This window comes from Syzygium oleosum, unplaced genomic scaffold (assembly GCF_021117445.2).
Source record: "Syzygium oleosum isolate NSW1041296 unplaced genomic scaffold, Sole_v2.1 Sole_v2.02, whole genome shotgun sequence".
NCBI lineage: Eukaryota > Viridiplantae > Streptophyta > Magnoliopsida > Myrtales > Myrtaceae > Syzygium > Syzygium oleosum.
In genome coordinates, this window is record NW_026607486.1 from 6,791,509 (window position 1) to 6,807,140 (window position 15,632).

The 15,632-nt window shown below is 44.9% G+C and overlaps 1 protein-coding gene across 2 annotated transcripts in view; it reads left to right on the forward strand.

Annotated features, from left to right (window-relative positions):
• Window positions 1-2,239: 2,239 nt before the first annotated feature.
• The window catches only part of LOC115688578 (uncharacterized), a 33,242-nt gene continuing 19,849 nt past the window's right edge, over window positions 2,240-15,632 (forward strand). Inside the window, exons 1-3 of one of the 2 annotated variants that reach the window (XM_056309045.1) lie at window positions 2,240-2,916; window positions 3,153-3,270; window positions 3,315-3,548. In XM_056309045.1, coding sequence (XP_056165020.1) covers window positions 2,293-2,916; window positions 3,153-3,270; window positions 3,315-3,316 — 744 coding nt within the window. In that variant the 5' untranslated portion in view covers window positions 2,240-2,292 and the 3' untranslated portion in view covers window positions 3,317-3,548. Of the gene's footprint in view, window positions 2,917-3,152; window positions 3,271-3,314; window positions 3,549-15,632 lie in introns of those variants that run through there. The other variant, XM_030614428.1, reaches the window with a different exon arrangement.

Genomic DNA, 15,632 nt, shown 5'->3' on the forward strand with positions numbered 1-15,632 from the left:
AAGAAAAAAAATCAGAAAAAATGATTTAAAAAATCGAAAAAAATATTAAAATATCATTAAAAATTATCTACGTCAGCGCCGGCGATGCCACGTAGGCCAAGCGACGTCCACGTCAGCAATCTTCGGCCAAAATTAACCGGAATGACTGAATTGGCACAAAGACAAAATGTTTAGGACTAAATTGGCACAAATGCAATAAGTTTATGACTTTTTTGATACTTTTCCCCATGATCGATTACAAACATTTTCAAATCAATGGGGCATATGTTTGATTGGCACATAATACCCTTCAGTGATACTTTCTCTTGCAATGAAATCCTAACACAAGACCTCATCCTCGTTTGATTCGAAGATAAGTTGGTTGCTTGTTTTCATTGGCAAAAGTACACTATAAGTGCCATAACTTATGTACGGCGATCACTTTGGTGCCATAACTTTTTTTCGGATCACTTTGGTGCCAAGTCGGAGGAAAATAGATTACTTTAGTGACTTCGGCCAAAATTCCGGCCAAAAAGCTGACCTGGCATTTATATTAAAAAAAAATGGTCTGACTTGTACACGTGGAAATTATGTGGCTTTTTTTCGAATTTTTTAATTTTTAGAAAAATAATAATAATTAAAAAAAAAAAGTTGCAGCAGCGGCGAGGGAGCCCTCGCCGCTACTGCCGCCAACCCACCACTGCCAGGAAGGGCCGGCGGTGGTGGGCGCAGTGGTCGGCGAGGGTTGCCGGCCCCTGGCCGGGGCCCGGTGACCCTCGCCTCCCCCAGCGAGGGCCAGATCCGGCGAGGAGAGAACTCGCTGTCGAGACCCAAGCGACAGTGAGGTTTGGCCTCGCCTTCGCTGGGCGAGGCGAGACCTCGCTGTCGCCTGGGTCGCGACGGCAAGGTCGGCCTCGCCTTCGCTGGGCGAGGCGAGACCTCGTCGTCACGACCCAGGCGACGGCGAGGTCTCACCTCGCCGGATCCGGCCCTTGCTGGGTGAGGCGAGGGTCGCCTGGCCTCGACCAGGGGCCGGCGACCCTCGCCGACCACTGCGCCCACCACCGTCGGCCCTTTCCGGTTGTAGCCTTTTTTTTTTTAATATAACATAATTTTTTTTAAAAAGTACACGTCAGCGGGCTAAACGGCGTCGTTTTGGATTTTTAATGCTGACTAGACCTCTCCGGAGAGCCGTGGACCTCTCCGGCGAGCCGTGTCAGCGCCACATCGGATTTCCGGCGAGCCACGTCAGCATTGGCACTAAAATGATCGTTTTTCAAAAAAGTTGGCACCAAAGTGATCCGAAAAAAAGTTATGGCACTAAAGTGATCGCCGTACACAAGTTATGGCACTTATAGTGTACTTTTACCTGTTTTCATTCCTATTGACGGTCTCCCTGAAGTCCTCGATTCCCTTTTCTTTTTATTATGGCACTTATTTTCGTCTTTATGTCCTAGGAAAATGACCCTCAAGGAAGAAATGAGAAAGAAGTTGGCACTCAAAGGAAAGAGTGATGTAATGGCACAGCTCCAACGTCGAGCGGATGAGTTGCACAATTGTGTAAACCCAGCTGTAGGTCATTGCATTGACCTTCAGCCGATATATCTTTTGGACCCCGGACGTTCTCCTCCACAAATAACCCATCCGTAGTTGCTTCTGTTTTTCTTAGGGGGTAGCTGTCTCGTCTAGGGAATTGTCCTGGCGACAACTACCTTCCGGCGTCCCTCTCCCCAATTCCTCCCAATCATCGCGTCGTTGTGTTTCGTTGCCGTGTTCGGCTGGTTGCAAGGGTGGAGCAAGTACGTAAATATTTTTGTCGTGATACTTATTGAGTTACAGGACAATTGCAAGGTGAAGTTCAAATTGTTTTGGGATGATCAAACACGGTTGTTATTGTCATTGTTTTCCATTGTTAAAGCACTCGACTAGACCTTTCTAAGGAGAAAGAAAAATAAACAAAATTGCAAAACGGTCTTAGAGAGCAACGACATTCGGAAGTGGTGCGAGAGTTAAGACTGAAGAATGTGTCAGTTTGTAGAGTTAAAACGGTCTTAGTGACCTTTCCATTGGTCACTGACTGATCGGCGATCAGATCAATGATTGTGGGGTCACTGAACCGTGATACTTATCCTTTTGGAGAAGATTATTTTCTACAATTACTCTTCGTGGAAATTGTAGGGACTTCACTGATGTGAATAGACAATGGGGACTGACATCTGCTTTCCGTTAAATTGGTCAGAACGGCTGAACGGCGAAGAGGACGACACTGTGCACAATCAAGCTGTGAGAGAGAGAGAGAGACAGAGAGAGAGAATGGTGAACACAGTCAAGCTCTACAAGCCCCTGTTGCGAGCGATCATGAAGCTCGCCGGATTGAGACCCCAAAAGATCGAGGTCGAACCAGGGACCGTCATGAACATCTGGGCTCCGATTCGATCCAGGAAGAACGCCAACAGCGGCGAAAAACCCGCCGTCGTCTTCCTCCACGGCTTCGTTGGCGACGGCATCCTGACGTGGCAGTTCCAAGTCCTCGCCCTTGCGAGGGACTACGCAGTCTACGTGCCGGACCTCCTCTTCTTCGGCGGTTCCTCCACCCGCCACGGCCGCCGGACGGTGGGATTCCAGGCGGAGTGCCTGGGGAGGGGGCTGGCGAAGCTCGGGGTGCGGCGGTGCACGGTGGTCGGGTTCAGCTACGGCGCGATGGTGGCGTTCAGGTTGGCCGAGTCGCGGCCTGAGCTGGTTTTGTCGGTGGTGGCGACGTGCTCCGGCCCGGCGCTGACGGAGTCGTTGAGCCGGGAGTGCTTGGAGAGGATGGGGTTTCCGACGTGGTCGGAGTTTCTGTTGCCTGATTCGGCGGATGCACTAAAGAAGTTGCTTGACATTGGCAGCTTCCGCTTCCCTAGACTCCCCAAGTGCGTTTTCAAGCACGCCCTAGAGGTACGTACCAAACCAACTTTTCTATGATCATGCACGCTTTTTTGCTCTATCGAGAAAGGTTCTTAGTCCATAATCTGAATAATTGATCGATTCTCAGTATTGGTTTTTTAAAATTTTCAGTCTCTGAATAGTTTTAAGATTTTTAAAATTCTTACTATCGACCGTTTGCCTCGGCATTGCCTGGCAAACCACCGTTCGTGGTGTCGAATCTCTGGGTCTTGGCATCGTCGGCGAAGTCCTGGCTCCGGCAACGGCGGCGAAGGACGGGGAGGGCGGCCACCAGGAGGACGAGGGCAGAGAGAGTGACGGCGATGGCGACCGAGGAGCAGATGGGTTCGGTTTTGTGGGGGAACTGTAGAGAGAGAGAGAGAGAGAGAGAGAGAGAGAGAGAGAGAGAGAGAGAGAGAGAGAGAGAGAGAGAGAGAGAGAGAGTGGGTGAGGTCACACCAGAGAGGAGGAAGGTGAAGAGAGGGTGGAGGGATGAATAATTGAGGGGTAGCTGGGTCCAGCTAGCAGCTAAGATTCTGCCTAACCAAATAAAAAAGCAAAAAAAAGAATAAAGAGGAAGAAACCAAAAATCGAGACGAACAAAATTGGAACCGAAATTTTGTATTCGATTCAAGCAAGATTCGGTTCGGTTCGGTTCAAGAATGCACTCCCGTCGGTTCGGTTCGGTTCGATTTTTAAAATTGAACCGAACCAAACCGTTGACACCCCTAACTAGGTGTACTCTTAGGGCTCGTTTGGCAAGTTGCCAAACAGTGATAATTTCTGTTTTTTTGTTCCCAAAATCAGTTTTGGAACATAAATCCGTGTGGTAAATTTTTTGTTCCCGGGCATAAATTTTTTAAAAATTTGTTTCCAGAATCAGTTTTGGAACAGAATCAAGAAGCAAAAAAAGTAGCTTCTTGATTCTGGGAACAATTTTTCCATTATAATTCTTTTTGGTTTTCTTCTTTCTTCTTGGTTTGTTCTTCTTCCTTCTTGGTTTGTTCTTTTTCTTCTTCCTGGCCGGCCGCCGGCCACCAGCGACCAGCCACAGGCCAAAGTTGGCGAGGGCGTCGCGGCCCTTGCCCAGCCATGGTGAGGCCGACCTCGCCGTCGCGACCCAGGCGAGGGAGATGGGTCGCGGCGGCGAGGGCTGGCGGCCCTGGCTTGTGGCCAGCGCTGGCGACCTAGCCATGGGCCAAGAAGGGGAAGATGAAGAAAAAAAAGAGAAAAAAAAGGAAAAATGAAAAAAATTGAAAAAAATTATTAATAAAAAGAATTTTTGGACAGTTACCAAATGTATTTCTGTTCTTTTTCTATTCTAAGAATATAAATTTTGGGCAGTTACCAAACGCCTTCAAATGCTTAAAAATTGTTCCCGAGTACGGAATAAAAAAGAATAATTTCTGAGCAAAATCAGTTCCCAGGCACAAAATGGTTGCCAAACGCACCCTTAGCTACCAAATAAAAAAAAAAAAACATTGATTCGCTAATGAGTCTTCGATTTATTATGTATCTAGTCGGAACCTATTGTTTTTGCTTCTTTTGTCCGTTTTTAGCACGAATATCCTATTTTGATCGTTTGAGAATAATTAAACGTGTTTTTTTGTTCTTTACAATGCTTTAATAACCACAACGGCATAATAAAACCTATATTTCTCGAAATGAATTGGCTTGGTAAGGAAAGTTGCAGGCGTGCCTCTTTTGCTAATTTTGATAGATTTTGTATTTTTCTCCCTTTACTCTTTCACAAGCTATAGTACAAGGAATGGTGGTTGAGGATTTCAACACACACGGGGTTCGACAAAAAAAGTACTAGAGTTGAAAAAATATCGTAAGAAAGTGGATTTCAACATAGTATGTTCCACCGATCATCAACTTACCGTGGATAATGCGATGTAGTTTAGTTGATTTATGCTTTAAATTCTAATCACCAATATATCTATCGTTGATCATTTAATCACATTTGCTTTCCATTTTTATAGCAGAACTGTAGTGTTGTCTCTTTCTATTTCTTTCCCACGAAAAGCGTTTTCAACTATAGTTGAGCTCTAGGTTTAAGATTGGTGAAATGTTTCATTGTTTGTAACTTGTGTACAAGTATGTTTTAGATAGTTTAATGCATTTTAGTGTAAGTATATGATGTTTCTAATTTTGGTGCTAATGACTAATTGCTTGGTTGTGCTTTTATTATTTTAAGTAAATTATTTTTTTCCTAACTTTTTCAATAAGATGGTGCTTTTATTTCTTATTTTACATGGTCCGTTGCTTGATCCTACTTTTGTTTTCTAATATTAACTGTCCCATCTCTTTTAAATTTTTATTATCTTGATTAATTTTGTGCTTTTCTATTTTCATTTCCCTGTTTTATTATATTCTGATGATTATCTTATTTGCCTGATCCATGTGTTCGGGAAGAAACTTTCAACCAAAAGAAGACATTATGTGTTTTAACATCATTTAGTGAATTTATCCTAATAAATGCGTACCCAGGAAGATTATGTTTTCCAGTGGGCCAGGTGGTGTCTGGGATGGTTTTCACGCACCTCAATTGGTCCACGCTCTCGGACGAAATCCTGCTTTTAATCTTCTAATTTGTGTCCTAATGCAATCGAGTCATTTAATCTGTAGTTTGTGTGGTTAACATGATTCCAATCGAGTCCTTTCGTCATTAACCCCCCTTAATCATATTGAATTATGTTGTTGGCTTCATAAATTCTAATTTATGAGCATAACAAGAATTTTAAAATTCTGCAAATTCAGCTTTATATTGTTTGGCCAATCTAAAAATTAGTGTAATAAAGAAGAAAATCAATAAGAAATGAGAAACATTGAAAGGTGAGAGAAACTGTCTGGCGTCACTCTCTATGTCTACCCTAGAGAAAATATTCAGTGGTTCGTAATCACCACGTCACCGGCCTATATGGTGTGACTGAGCCTGCGTGGCTCACTAACCTACCCTAGCCTTAGTCATTGGCACCCTAACCTGTCCCAGCATCACCATTCACCATCACAGATGTTCCTTCTTAATATGTGAGTCGATCAATTATTATTAACATCATCATCATCATTATTATTTCTTTTTGCCTAAGAGCTTATCAAAGTTATGAAGAAATACTCATTCAAATGTTTGGTTGTTTTCTCTGTAATATTAAAATCTTTAAATATCCACGGCGACAACATTACAACCAAGTGTGTTCATGACAAAAGGATTTGATCGCACAAACCATTGAAATTAGAGTATTTCATCTGTTGAATCGAATGTTTCAGAACGTCATATACGAAGTACACAAATTAGAGGATCAAAGATAGCATTAATTTAGAAACTTTGTATTTGAAAAATTCTTTGAAGGAAAGTTTTTATATAGGTTGTCCAGTGCTGCTTTTGGACCGTAATCTGAAAAATGCTATACTTTTTTCCATTCACAGAGGATATGTACATGAAGGACTATATTTGGATTGGACTATGATCCTTTTTTTGAGGTGAATTTATATGTATTTTTCAACACGTACCATTCCCATTTTGGAATGTTATGGTGCGCATGCTTTTCAAATAAATTTTCGATTGACGATTTTCTTTTACAAATGAAGTTGATAGCACAAATTTTAAATTCTGTTCATCTCAAACGATGTATTCGGTGAGTTTTTCATATACATTGAAGTAAAATTTGAAAATCGTTCAATTTGACAAGCCTCGTGGGGTTCTCACGAGGTATCAAATTTGACGATCCACATACATTTCAGTATATATAGGTCTTGGAGCATCTTTCTATTTCAACGCGAGGACTTGATTCTTTGCTTCAAAATGATGATGACATTTAGTATTCGTAATGTCGGTAAAAAGAAGAATTTTCACGAGTCTTAAACATGTTGATGGCATATTGGACTAAGTACTCTTCATAGGTGCACTTTGTATCGATCCATTACGTGAAAACAAGTTTTTTGCTGAAGTTTTTTTTAGCAAAATGTTAAAGAATCCCACATTGTGTATCAACGAGGTTTATATGCTCTTTATATATATACAACGGTCTACTTCCACCTATTTATTTACGCCTTTGGGTTGGCAATTTTAACAAAGAATCATAGCTAGGTTCTGCCTCTGTTTATTTTTAGCGCGCGGCCCCTCATTTGTCAAATTCCACGCATCATCCGTAATCCTGCTTGCAGGTAAGAGTTGGACTTGCTAATACAGAATGCTAAAATATTTCTTGGGATAGACTAACAATGAAGACGACAGGTAGTTACCAACTCTCTCTAATGTACATCCATCATGAACATACTAACATTACAAGATCTGTGATTCAATAACTTGTGGTCTCTATCACTTGCTTCTGTCTATCGAGCAGTCGGTCGCTGTCACTTGCCTCTATCAATCGAGCAGCCACACAGTTTGTTGTCGTCCTACTATCTTACCTTCTATTGTCTATGTTCCCTTCACTTGGGGAGATCGCATAGAGAAAGCCAAGTCTGAGTCTGTTAGCATATTTAGTTGGGCCCACATTTACTCAAAAATCTAAGCAAATGAGTAATGGGGCCAATTAAGATATATTAATTATATATCTAAACTAAGATATATTAACTATTCTATACCACATCAATTATCCAATATGAGACTTTTCTAACATAACTCATATATTCATCTCAATAATCTCCTTTTCACATTGAGCACAATGTTAAGTCTGCTTCCCATTTATTCAAGTATCTTTCTGTATCAAAATGTCTCAACTTGAATCTTCAACACCCAGTTTCATCTTTTTCTTCGGACCGAACCATGAAGGTTGCTAGCGGGACTGCCTTCCTTTATTCAAGTGTCATTTTGCATCAACATGTCTGAACTTGAATCTTCACCGCCCACTTTCATCTTTTTCTTTGGATCGAACCATAAATGTGACATTCTGAAATCCGGCCCACTTGGGATTTATTAAATAAATGGTTTATGGACGTGCTTGTAGTTAGATCTCGCCCGGAACTGATCATTCCTGGGATACTAACCGTTAGGGAAAGGCTAATTAGGGATTTAAATTCGCGCGACTAAAGAAACTCGATCATGAATCGACTTTCGACCATAGAATTGTCGAGGTGACATTTTGAGTCAATGTAGGTCGATCCGAGGATAGTTAGGGATCGATTCACCACTGTCATATTAGTGTATCGCGAGTGATTCCGCTTGATCATGAGATGAACTGACGAATGACCCTAAACCTATACCAAACGATCGCGCCCGTCGGAACTAGCGATCGATCATCGCGATTAAGTGACAACTGAGGTCGTCACGACCCGAGTGAACTTGAACGTGGCTTGATTCAGTATCGGCCACGGGTCAAATGTGAGAATTTCCCCAAAAGCCACCCGTTAGTCTGAGATATGCTCAAGTTACATTATTTAAAATTTAGTTATTGATTAGAGACCAAGTTGGGCATTGGAAATTGGGAAAGTCACGACAGAACATTTGGACGACGTTGTTATTGGCATGATCAACCTTGGAATTGTCCGAATCCTTCAGAAAAATCGAATTCCGGCGAGAAGTGGCAAATGACCGTTTTACCCCTAGAACTTTGTTAAGGCCAAGTGTAAATGGGGAAGGGCATTTTGGTCATTTCACCCTCCCTTTAGAAATAGAGATTTTTGGACAATATTGCCCTTGGACTTTTTATGAAATTCCCATTTTGCTCTTGGATATTTTGGAAAAGGATTTGATCTCGGCCGTTGATCTCAAGATAAGATCGAATCTTGGCCGTTGATTGGAAATGTGAGAGAGGGGCATGATGGTCATTTAGGCATGGGATTAGACACCAATTATTGGGTTCACCATATTTAATCTCTATTTTCCTCTCTCTCTCCTCACTCTCTCACCTCTCTCGGCCTCACTCTCTCTCTCTCTCTCTCTCTCCTTCCCGACCAAGCCAGCCCCTCCCCACCGTGACCGTGGCCGTCCGGCCTAGCCAGCAGCCGCCGCCGTCCTCCCGCCTAGCCGGATCAGCTGCACCCGGAGCAGCTTGCCGCCGCCGTGGCTGCCCACCTCACCGTTTCTCCCTCCCCTGTTTTCCCTGCACCGAATCACCTCCCCCACCAGCCCCTTCGGTCATGTTCAGCCGTGGAAGCCCAGCCACCGTCCAGCCAGCCGCCGCCGTCCGCTGAGCCGCTTGCCATCGCCGTTCGCCGCCGTGTGGCCACCGGTCAGCCACCCTTTTCCCCTTCAGCCGAGCTAGCCTAGAGTCCAAGTAAGTTGCCCTTAAACCATAATTAGGATATCGGGTATCGATGGACATGATTAGGGGCTGAACGGACTTAATTAGGGGCTGATTTGGTTAAATTAGTGGCTGTTTAGGGTGAAATTTGTGACTGTTTGAGGACTGACTTGAATTGGCTGAATTGAGGGTGAAATGGTGATGTTTCGGGATTGATTTGAGGCTGAATTGGGTGCTGGAAATTGTGGATTGAAATGACGAGCATATGGCTCGATTTAGGGACAAATGGTGTCGGTTTGGTGTGTGGTGAGGTGGCTGGTTTGTAGTGCTTGTTATGACTTGAAATGAGCTTGGAAATGTTGAAATTGTACTCATGATTGTGGCTGTGATTTTGGGCCCGATGGTGGCCTTGTATGTTTGTTGAGTGGTAAATTGATTGATTTAAATGTGGGCCGTTATGTGCACGCATGGGCTGATTTGAATTGACTGGCAATTGGCCGTGATTGGGTGTTTAGTGAGCATGTGAAATGCGTGAAGTTTGATGTGTGCATGAGCCGAATTTGATCGGCTAGTAAATTGGCAATATTGGCGTGTAAATCGAGTGAGTGAATAAATGAGAAATTGTATGTGGTGTGGTATGTGTGGTCACGAAAATCCCTGAGGCGGTATCATTACGTGGGGAATTGAGCTGTCCTGAGGCGGTACTACTACGCGGGATGATACCCGGTATTACCGGAAGACGGTCAACCTGAGGCGGTACCATAACACGGGTTGTACCGTAGGTGGTGGATGTTGAGCCTAAGGCGGTACCATTACGGGGGCAAGATACATAGCCTGAGGCGGTACCATTACGCGGGCTAAGAAGTGTTGTGAATATGAGTTGGTCGCAGTGAACCTGAGGCGGTACTATTACGCTGGTCACTGGCGAGTCGAGTGGAAAATATGAGATGGTCGCAGTGAACCCGAGGCGGTACTATTACGCGGGTCACTGGCGAGTCGAGTGGAAAATATGAGATGGTCGAAGTGAACCTGAGGCGGTACCATTACGCGGGTCACTGGTGAGTCGAGTGATGATAGTGCGTGAAATGTATTTGGAATGTGCATGTGATTGGAAATTGTGTTATTATGGCTAATGTGCAGGTTGCACGCACGAAAAGCCCAGGTAAGTGTAAATTGTGTGCCTGTTATGTGGTGGTTGAGTTTGTTTGTGATTGATGTTGTCTGGAGGTATGTGATAGCCTAGGTAGGGTTTAGGGTGCGTACTTATTGAGACGTGCTCTCATGGTTGTTTCAACCAAACAATTTCAGAACCCCGCCCTGAGCCATGAATCTACCGCCGCCGCCGCAGCGTTTTGGTATCCCGATGCACACCGACCATAATGTTGTAGAGTACCCGGTAGACGATGATAGGACCTAGATCAAACATACTACCGTAGTCTGGGTAGACGTAGGACTACCTCTCTGGCAGGCCCACACCTACACTGCCCGGATGTTTAGGGACGGGATAGATGAGTTTGGCCTCGTCCGAGGCTTCGATGTTCCTTTTGAAGGAGTAGGGGATTGGGATCCGACAGCCGTACCCCCTCCTGACGGTGAGATGACTAGTCTGGAGACTAGCCTAGCACAGTCCGGACATCAAGCCGCACCCGCAGCACCTGAGCCCTCAGGGGCCGAGCATGATCCGGAATCGGAGGAGTCACAGGCAGGGTATGATCCTATGGATGTGGATCTCGATGTGATACCAGAGGAGGAACCAGAAGAAGAAGTCCACGAGGAAGAACCTGAAGAGGCACCGGAAGAAGAAACCAAAGATGAGCCCGAAGAAGACCCAGAGATGGAACCAGAGGACGCACCCGAGGATGAGCCAGAGGATGAGCTGGAAGAGGAGTCTGATGAGGAGGAGCGGGCCGAGGTTCCAATGGAGTCGGGTGATATAGACAACCCGATCGAGATTGACGCTAATTCTGAGTCCTCAGACGATCAGGCAGCTCAGGGAGATTCGGACTCGGGTCCTGAGGAGTCGGACTCGGAGTGGACACCATCCAAGGGGTATATGGGCTAGTGTAGGGGTTGAGTGCAGGTCTTTTGAGGTGCTCCATTTTTGACAGATAGGATACCCAGGCTACTGATCTTTTGATATCGGTGGTATGTAGTTTTGATAGATTGGTGTGCATGTATATGATATGGGTTGTATACGGTGGATATTGTATAAAGTTGGATAAGTAATGGATGTCTATTCTCCCTTGTACCCCTAGCCAATTATTGTCCGGGTATTTGTGGCTTTCGCTGATTGATTTAAATCTCTGATAAGTTGAATTGGGTTGGCGATTTTCTGGGACGTCGCGATATTTGACCAAAGAAGTGTGTCGCGTGCTCGATGGGGTTCGGGGCGTAACATCACGGTTTGATTTGGTATCAGAGCGAGGACAGCTCGATCTAAGTTGATCGAAGTCTGGAGTGATAAGAAGCAGAAACCCTGGGGTAGTAATCTAGGGAGACCTTAACGAGTCATAGGGTGGAATGAGTTACATGTGCCTCCAGATTGTTTGTTGTGATTGCTAAGTGAGTTGATTGTTATAACAATCGAAATGTAGGTGCGTCTGGACCTGAGGTAAGTGCACTGACCTTATTGATTGTGGTCTTGTGCTGTTATGATTGATTACCTGCTGAGTGAATTATTGCGTTAATTCATTACCTAGGATTAGACTAGTATAGTTGGCCTAGGTTTCTAATTCCTGAGTGGAATTATAGCAGGTAGGCGAGTGGTAGAAATCGTGAGGATGAGTTCGCGAGGTAGAGGAACTGGGGGCCTATCCAGCTCACGAGCTCGACCTGCAGGAGATCCGAGAATGGATGCGGTCATGAGAACCCTAGAAGAGATTGGTAATCTGATAGGACGGCAGACTCAGAAAAGAGCTGCCACTATTGCCCAAGCTGCCGAGGCCGCTGTGGCCGCTGCTGCCAATAATAATAATGGGAATCAAGGACAGGGGCAGGTGAATGGGAATAGGCAGATGCACCAATTAGTGGAGCAATTTTTGAAATTAAAGCCCCCTAAGTTTGATGGTAGAGGCGATCTTGAGCTTGCATCGCTTTGGGTAGAGGAGTTGGAAAATGCCTTTGAGGTATTAGGATGCACTGAGGAAGAGAAAGTGACTTTGACGGTGTACCAACTCCAGGGAAATGCGAGTGATTGGTGGAAAGCCACCAGAGGAAGGGTGTTCCCGGCTGGTACCGCCCAGACTTGGGCGATGTTTGTGGAAACCTTTAATGGTAAATATTTTTCTGAGAGTGCCCGGGAACAGAAATTATCTGAGTTTATGAGACTTCGTCAGGGGCAGAGGACAGTGGATCAGTACGAGGCTGAATTTGCTCGGTTATCTAAGTTTGCCCCAAAGATGGTCGAGGACCCGTTGGATAGGGCTCGTAGGTTCCGAGACGGCTTGAAGCCGGACCTTCGCAGTCAAATGATTTCGTTGAATTTAAGAGAGTATAATGAGATCTATGATAGGGCTCAAGCGATTGAGCGGGACTTGGCGGATAGAGCTGCCGCTTCTGGGTCAAGATTTGCCCAGGGTAGGGACAACCGTCACTTAGGGAAGATGCCAAAGATGGGTAATCGACGTTTCGTCCCTCCTGCTAGAAGGAATATAGGGAAACTGACCCGTTTTTAGAATGGTCCATGTCGGGTGTGTGGGGAAAGATATGGAAATGGACCTTGCCTAACCAGGGGCGGAGCATGTTTCGGATGTGGCGGATTTGGTCATCATATAAGGTTTTGCCCCAACCTTAGGCAGAATAGATCGCCTGCGTTGCCGCCACCCCGGAACGGGAACCAAATTGGAGCTGCCCAGACAGCTAATCAGAATAGGCCACAGGCCCAAGGACGGGTGTATGCCATGGCCAGAAGAGAGATTGAGAATGCGCCAGGGGTAGTCACAGGTACGGTTTATCTGTGCGATCATGCTGCATATGCTTTATTTGACCCTGGGGCGTCACATTCATTTATATCTAAGCAATTTGTTGAGTTGACTGGTATAGAACTGCAGTTGCTTGATGTTGTGTTGTGTGTTACAACTCCCTTGAATGATAAGGTGCTAATCTCGTTGGGGTGCCCGAATTGTAAGATTGTGATTGGTGATAGGGAGGAAAGGATAGACTTAGCGGTTCTAGCCATGTATGACTTTGATGTGATAGTAGGTATGGATTGGTTGACTAAGTAGAGGGCCATAATGGATTGTAGTAGCAGGATGATCTAATTTAATCCTGTTGGACATCCGGAATTCAAATTTGTAGGAAATCGAGGGGGGACATCGATCCCATGGATTTCGTCGTTAGAAATGACTAAGTTGTTAAGCGAAGGGTGTCAAGGATTTCTAGCTGCTGTGGTTGATTCGACGGCTGAAGAGCCGAGGCTAGAGGACATAGCCGTGGTGTGCGATTATCCCGATGTCTTTTCTCAGGAATTGCCAGGATTGTCACCAGAAAGAGAAGTAGAGTTTGTAATTGAGTTGGCTCTTGGGACTGAGCCAATCTCGAAGGCACCTTATAGGATGTCGTTGTCAGGATTAAAAGAGTTAAAGGTGCAAATGCAAGAGTTATTGGACAAAGGATTTATTCGTCTAAGTGCGTCTCCATGGGGAGCGCCAGTTTTATTTGTGAGAAAGAAAGATGGATTGTTGAGGTCATGTATCGATTACATGCAGCTAAATCAGGTGACGATCAAAAATAAATATCCCTTGCCGAGGATAGATGATTTATTTGATCAGTTACAAGGGGCTTCGGTATTTTCTAAAATTGATTTGAGAACGGGATATCATCAATTGACGATTAGGAAGGAGGATACACCGAAGATGGCATTTAGGATGAGATATGGACATTATGAATTTACGGTAATGCCGTTCGGATTGACGAACGCCCCTACTGCCTTTATGGACTTAATGAATCGAGTGTTTAAGGAGTTCTTAGATCAATTTGTGATCTGTCACGCCCCGTACCCCACGAAGCATGAGCATCCCGCTTTTAGGTCGAAATAGTAGCGCGACGCTCCCAGGTTACGTCACCGACCCGAAACCCAAATCAGAGAAAACACGCCACATGCGGAAACGACGTATATATAATAAATATATATATACACCCAATTAATTTAAAAGCAACCATGAGTAGCAAGAGATACCAATTACGATCGATTAAACCCCTATATACATTATCCATCTATAAACAAAAAGGTACATCAAAAGGCCACGAACAAAAAGGGATCGGTGACCTAGGGGTGTCAAACTAACTACCGGAGGGGTACGGTCAAAAAGTGTCGGCCCTCACTCCTATACTGATATCTAACCTACGGTACCCAGTCAGGATCAGAACCCGACGACTCCGAAGAACTCTCGAATCGCTCTTGATCCTCCTCAGAACTCATGGCCTCCAACTCTATCTCTGGCTCAGGGTCTTGTTCTTCGTACTCGTCTATGTCCATAGGCTCAGGGGCTTCTGCGTCCACCTGCTCTGGAGCTGGATCGACTATCTCCGGCTCGAAGGCTAATCCACCAAGCTCCTCGTGCTCTTCCTCTTCTTCCACAATCTCGTACTCAACCTCAGAATCAGGATTGCCCTCCATATCAACATCTACTACATCATCGTCTGGACACTGAATATCTAGCTGACCCTCTCCCACAAACGGGACGTCGGCGGACCTGATGGGACCAAATTCTACTCCAAAACGATCCCGGAAACACCAGGCTAGGTACTCGTGAGTCTCAAGGTGAGCTAAGCCTACGTCTACCCATACTAAAGCATAGTGTCTATAGTACTTCTCCCCGTTCCCCACGGGGTGCACGGTCAGCGTACGCTCTATATGGTGGGGAATCCCAAAGCGTAACGGTGCATCGTCGAAGTTCATGGCTGGAGATCTGAAAAGTCGGTTTTACCACAACCGTGAGAAAAACTCAGCAAGTAAAAATCACTAATCCTAAACTAGGCTAATGTGCACCTCCAGAGGGTAAATAAAACACATATATAGATAAACCAGTATAACAATCAATATAAGTTCACTCGGGCCCACAGCCCAATTCACTACTCTGCCCTGCAGGTTAGACTTTTAATATCCTTATAAAACATATTCAATTTCTCCCGACCCGAAGGCCCGACCCAAAGGCCACAATTTCTCCCGACCCGAAGGCCACAATTCCTCCCGACCCGAAGGCCCGACCCGAAGCCCACAATTCCTCCCGACCCGAAGGCCCGACCCGAAGGCCACAATTTAATATAACTCAAGCATGTACATCGTTTCACTCAATTTCAACCAATCACAACTTGATATACAAAACATATGTTCGGGAATTCAAGCCAAATCCTGATATCAAATTTACCAAGCATAATTATGATCAAATTAGACTTATGCCACTCATTCCCGGCATTCCCAAACAATTTCATTCTAGTTCAAGAACTCCACATTTTATCCGCGCAATCCTTTCCAAGGTAATTCAATGCGCCTAAGGCCCGCCTTGGGCACTTTCGTCTCAATAACCATTCTCACCAATT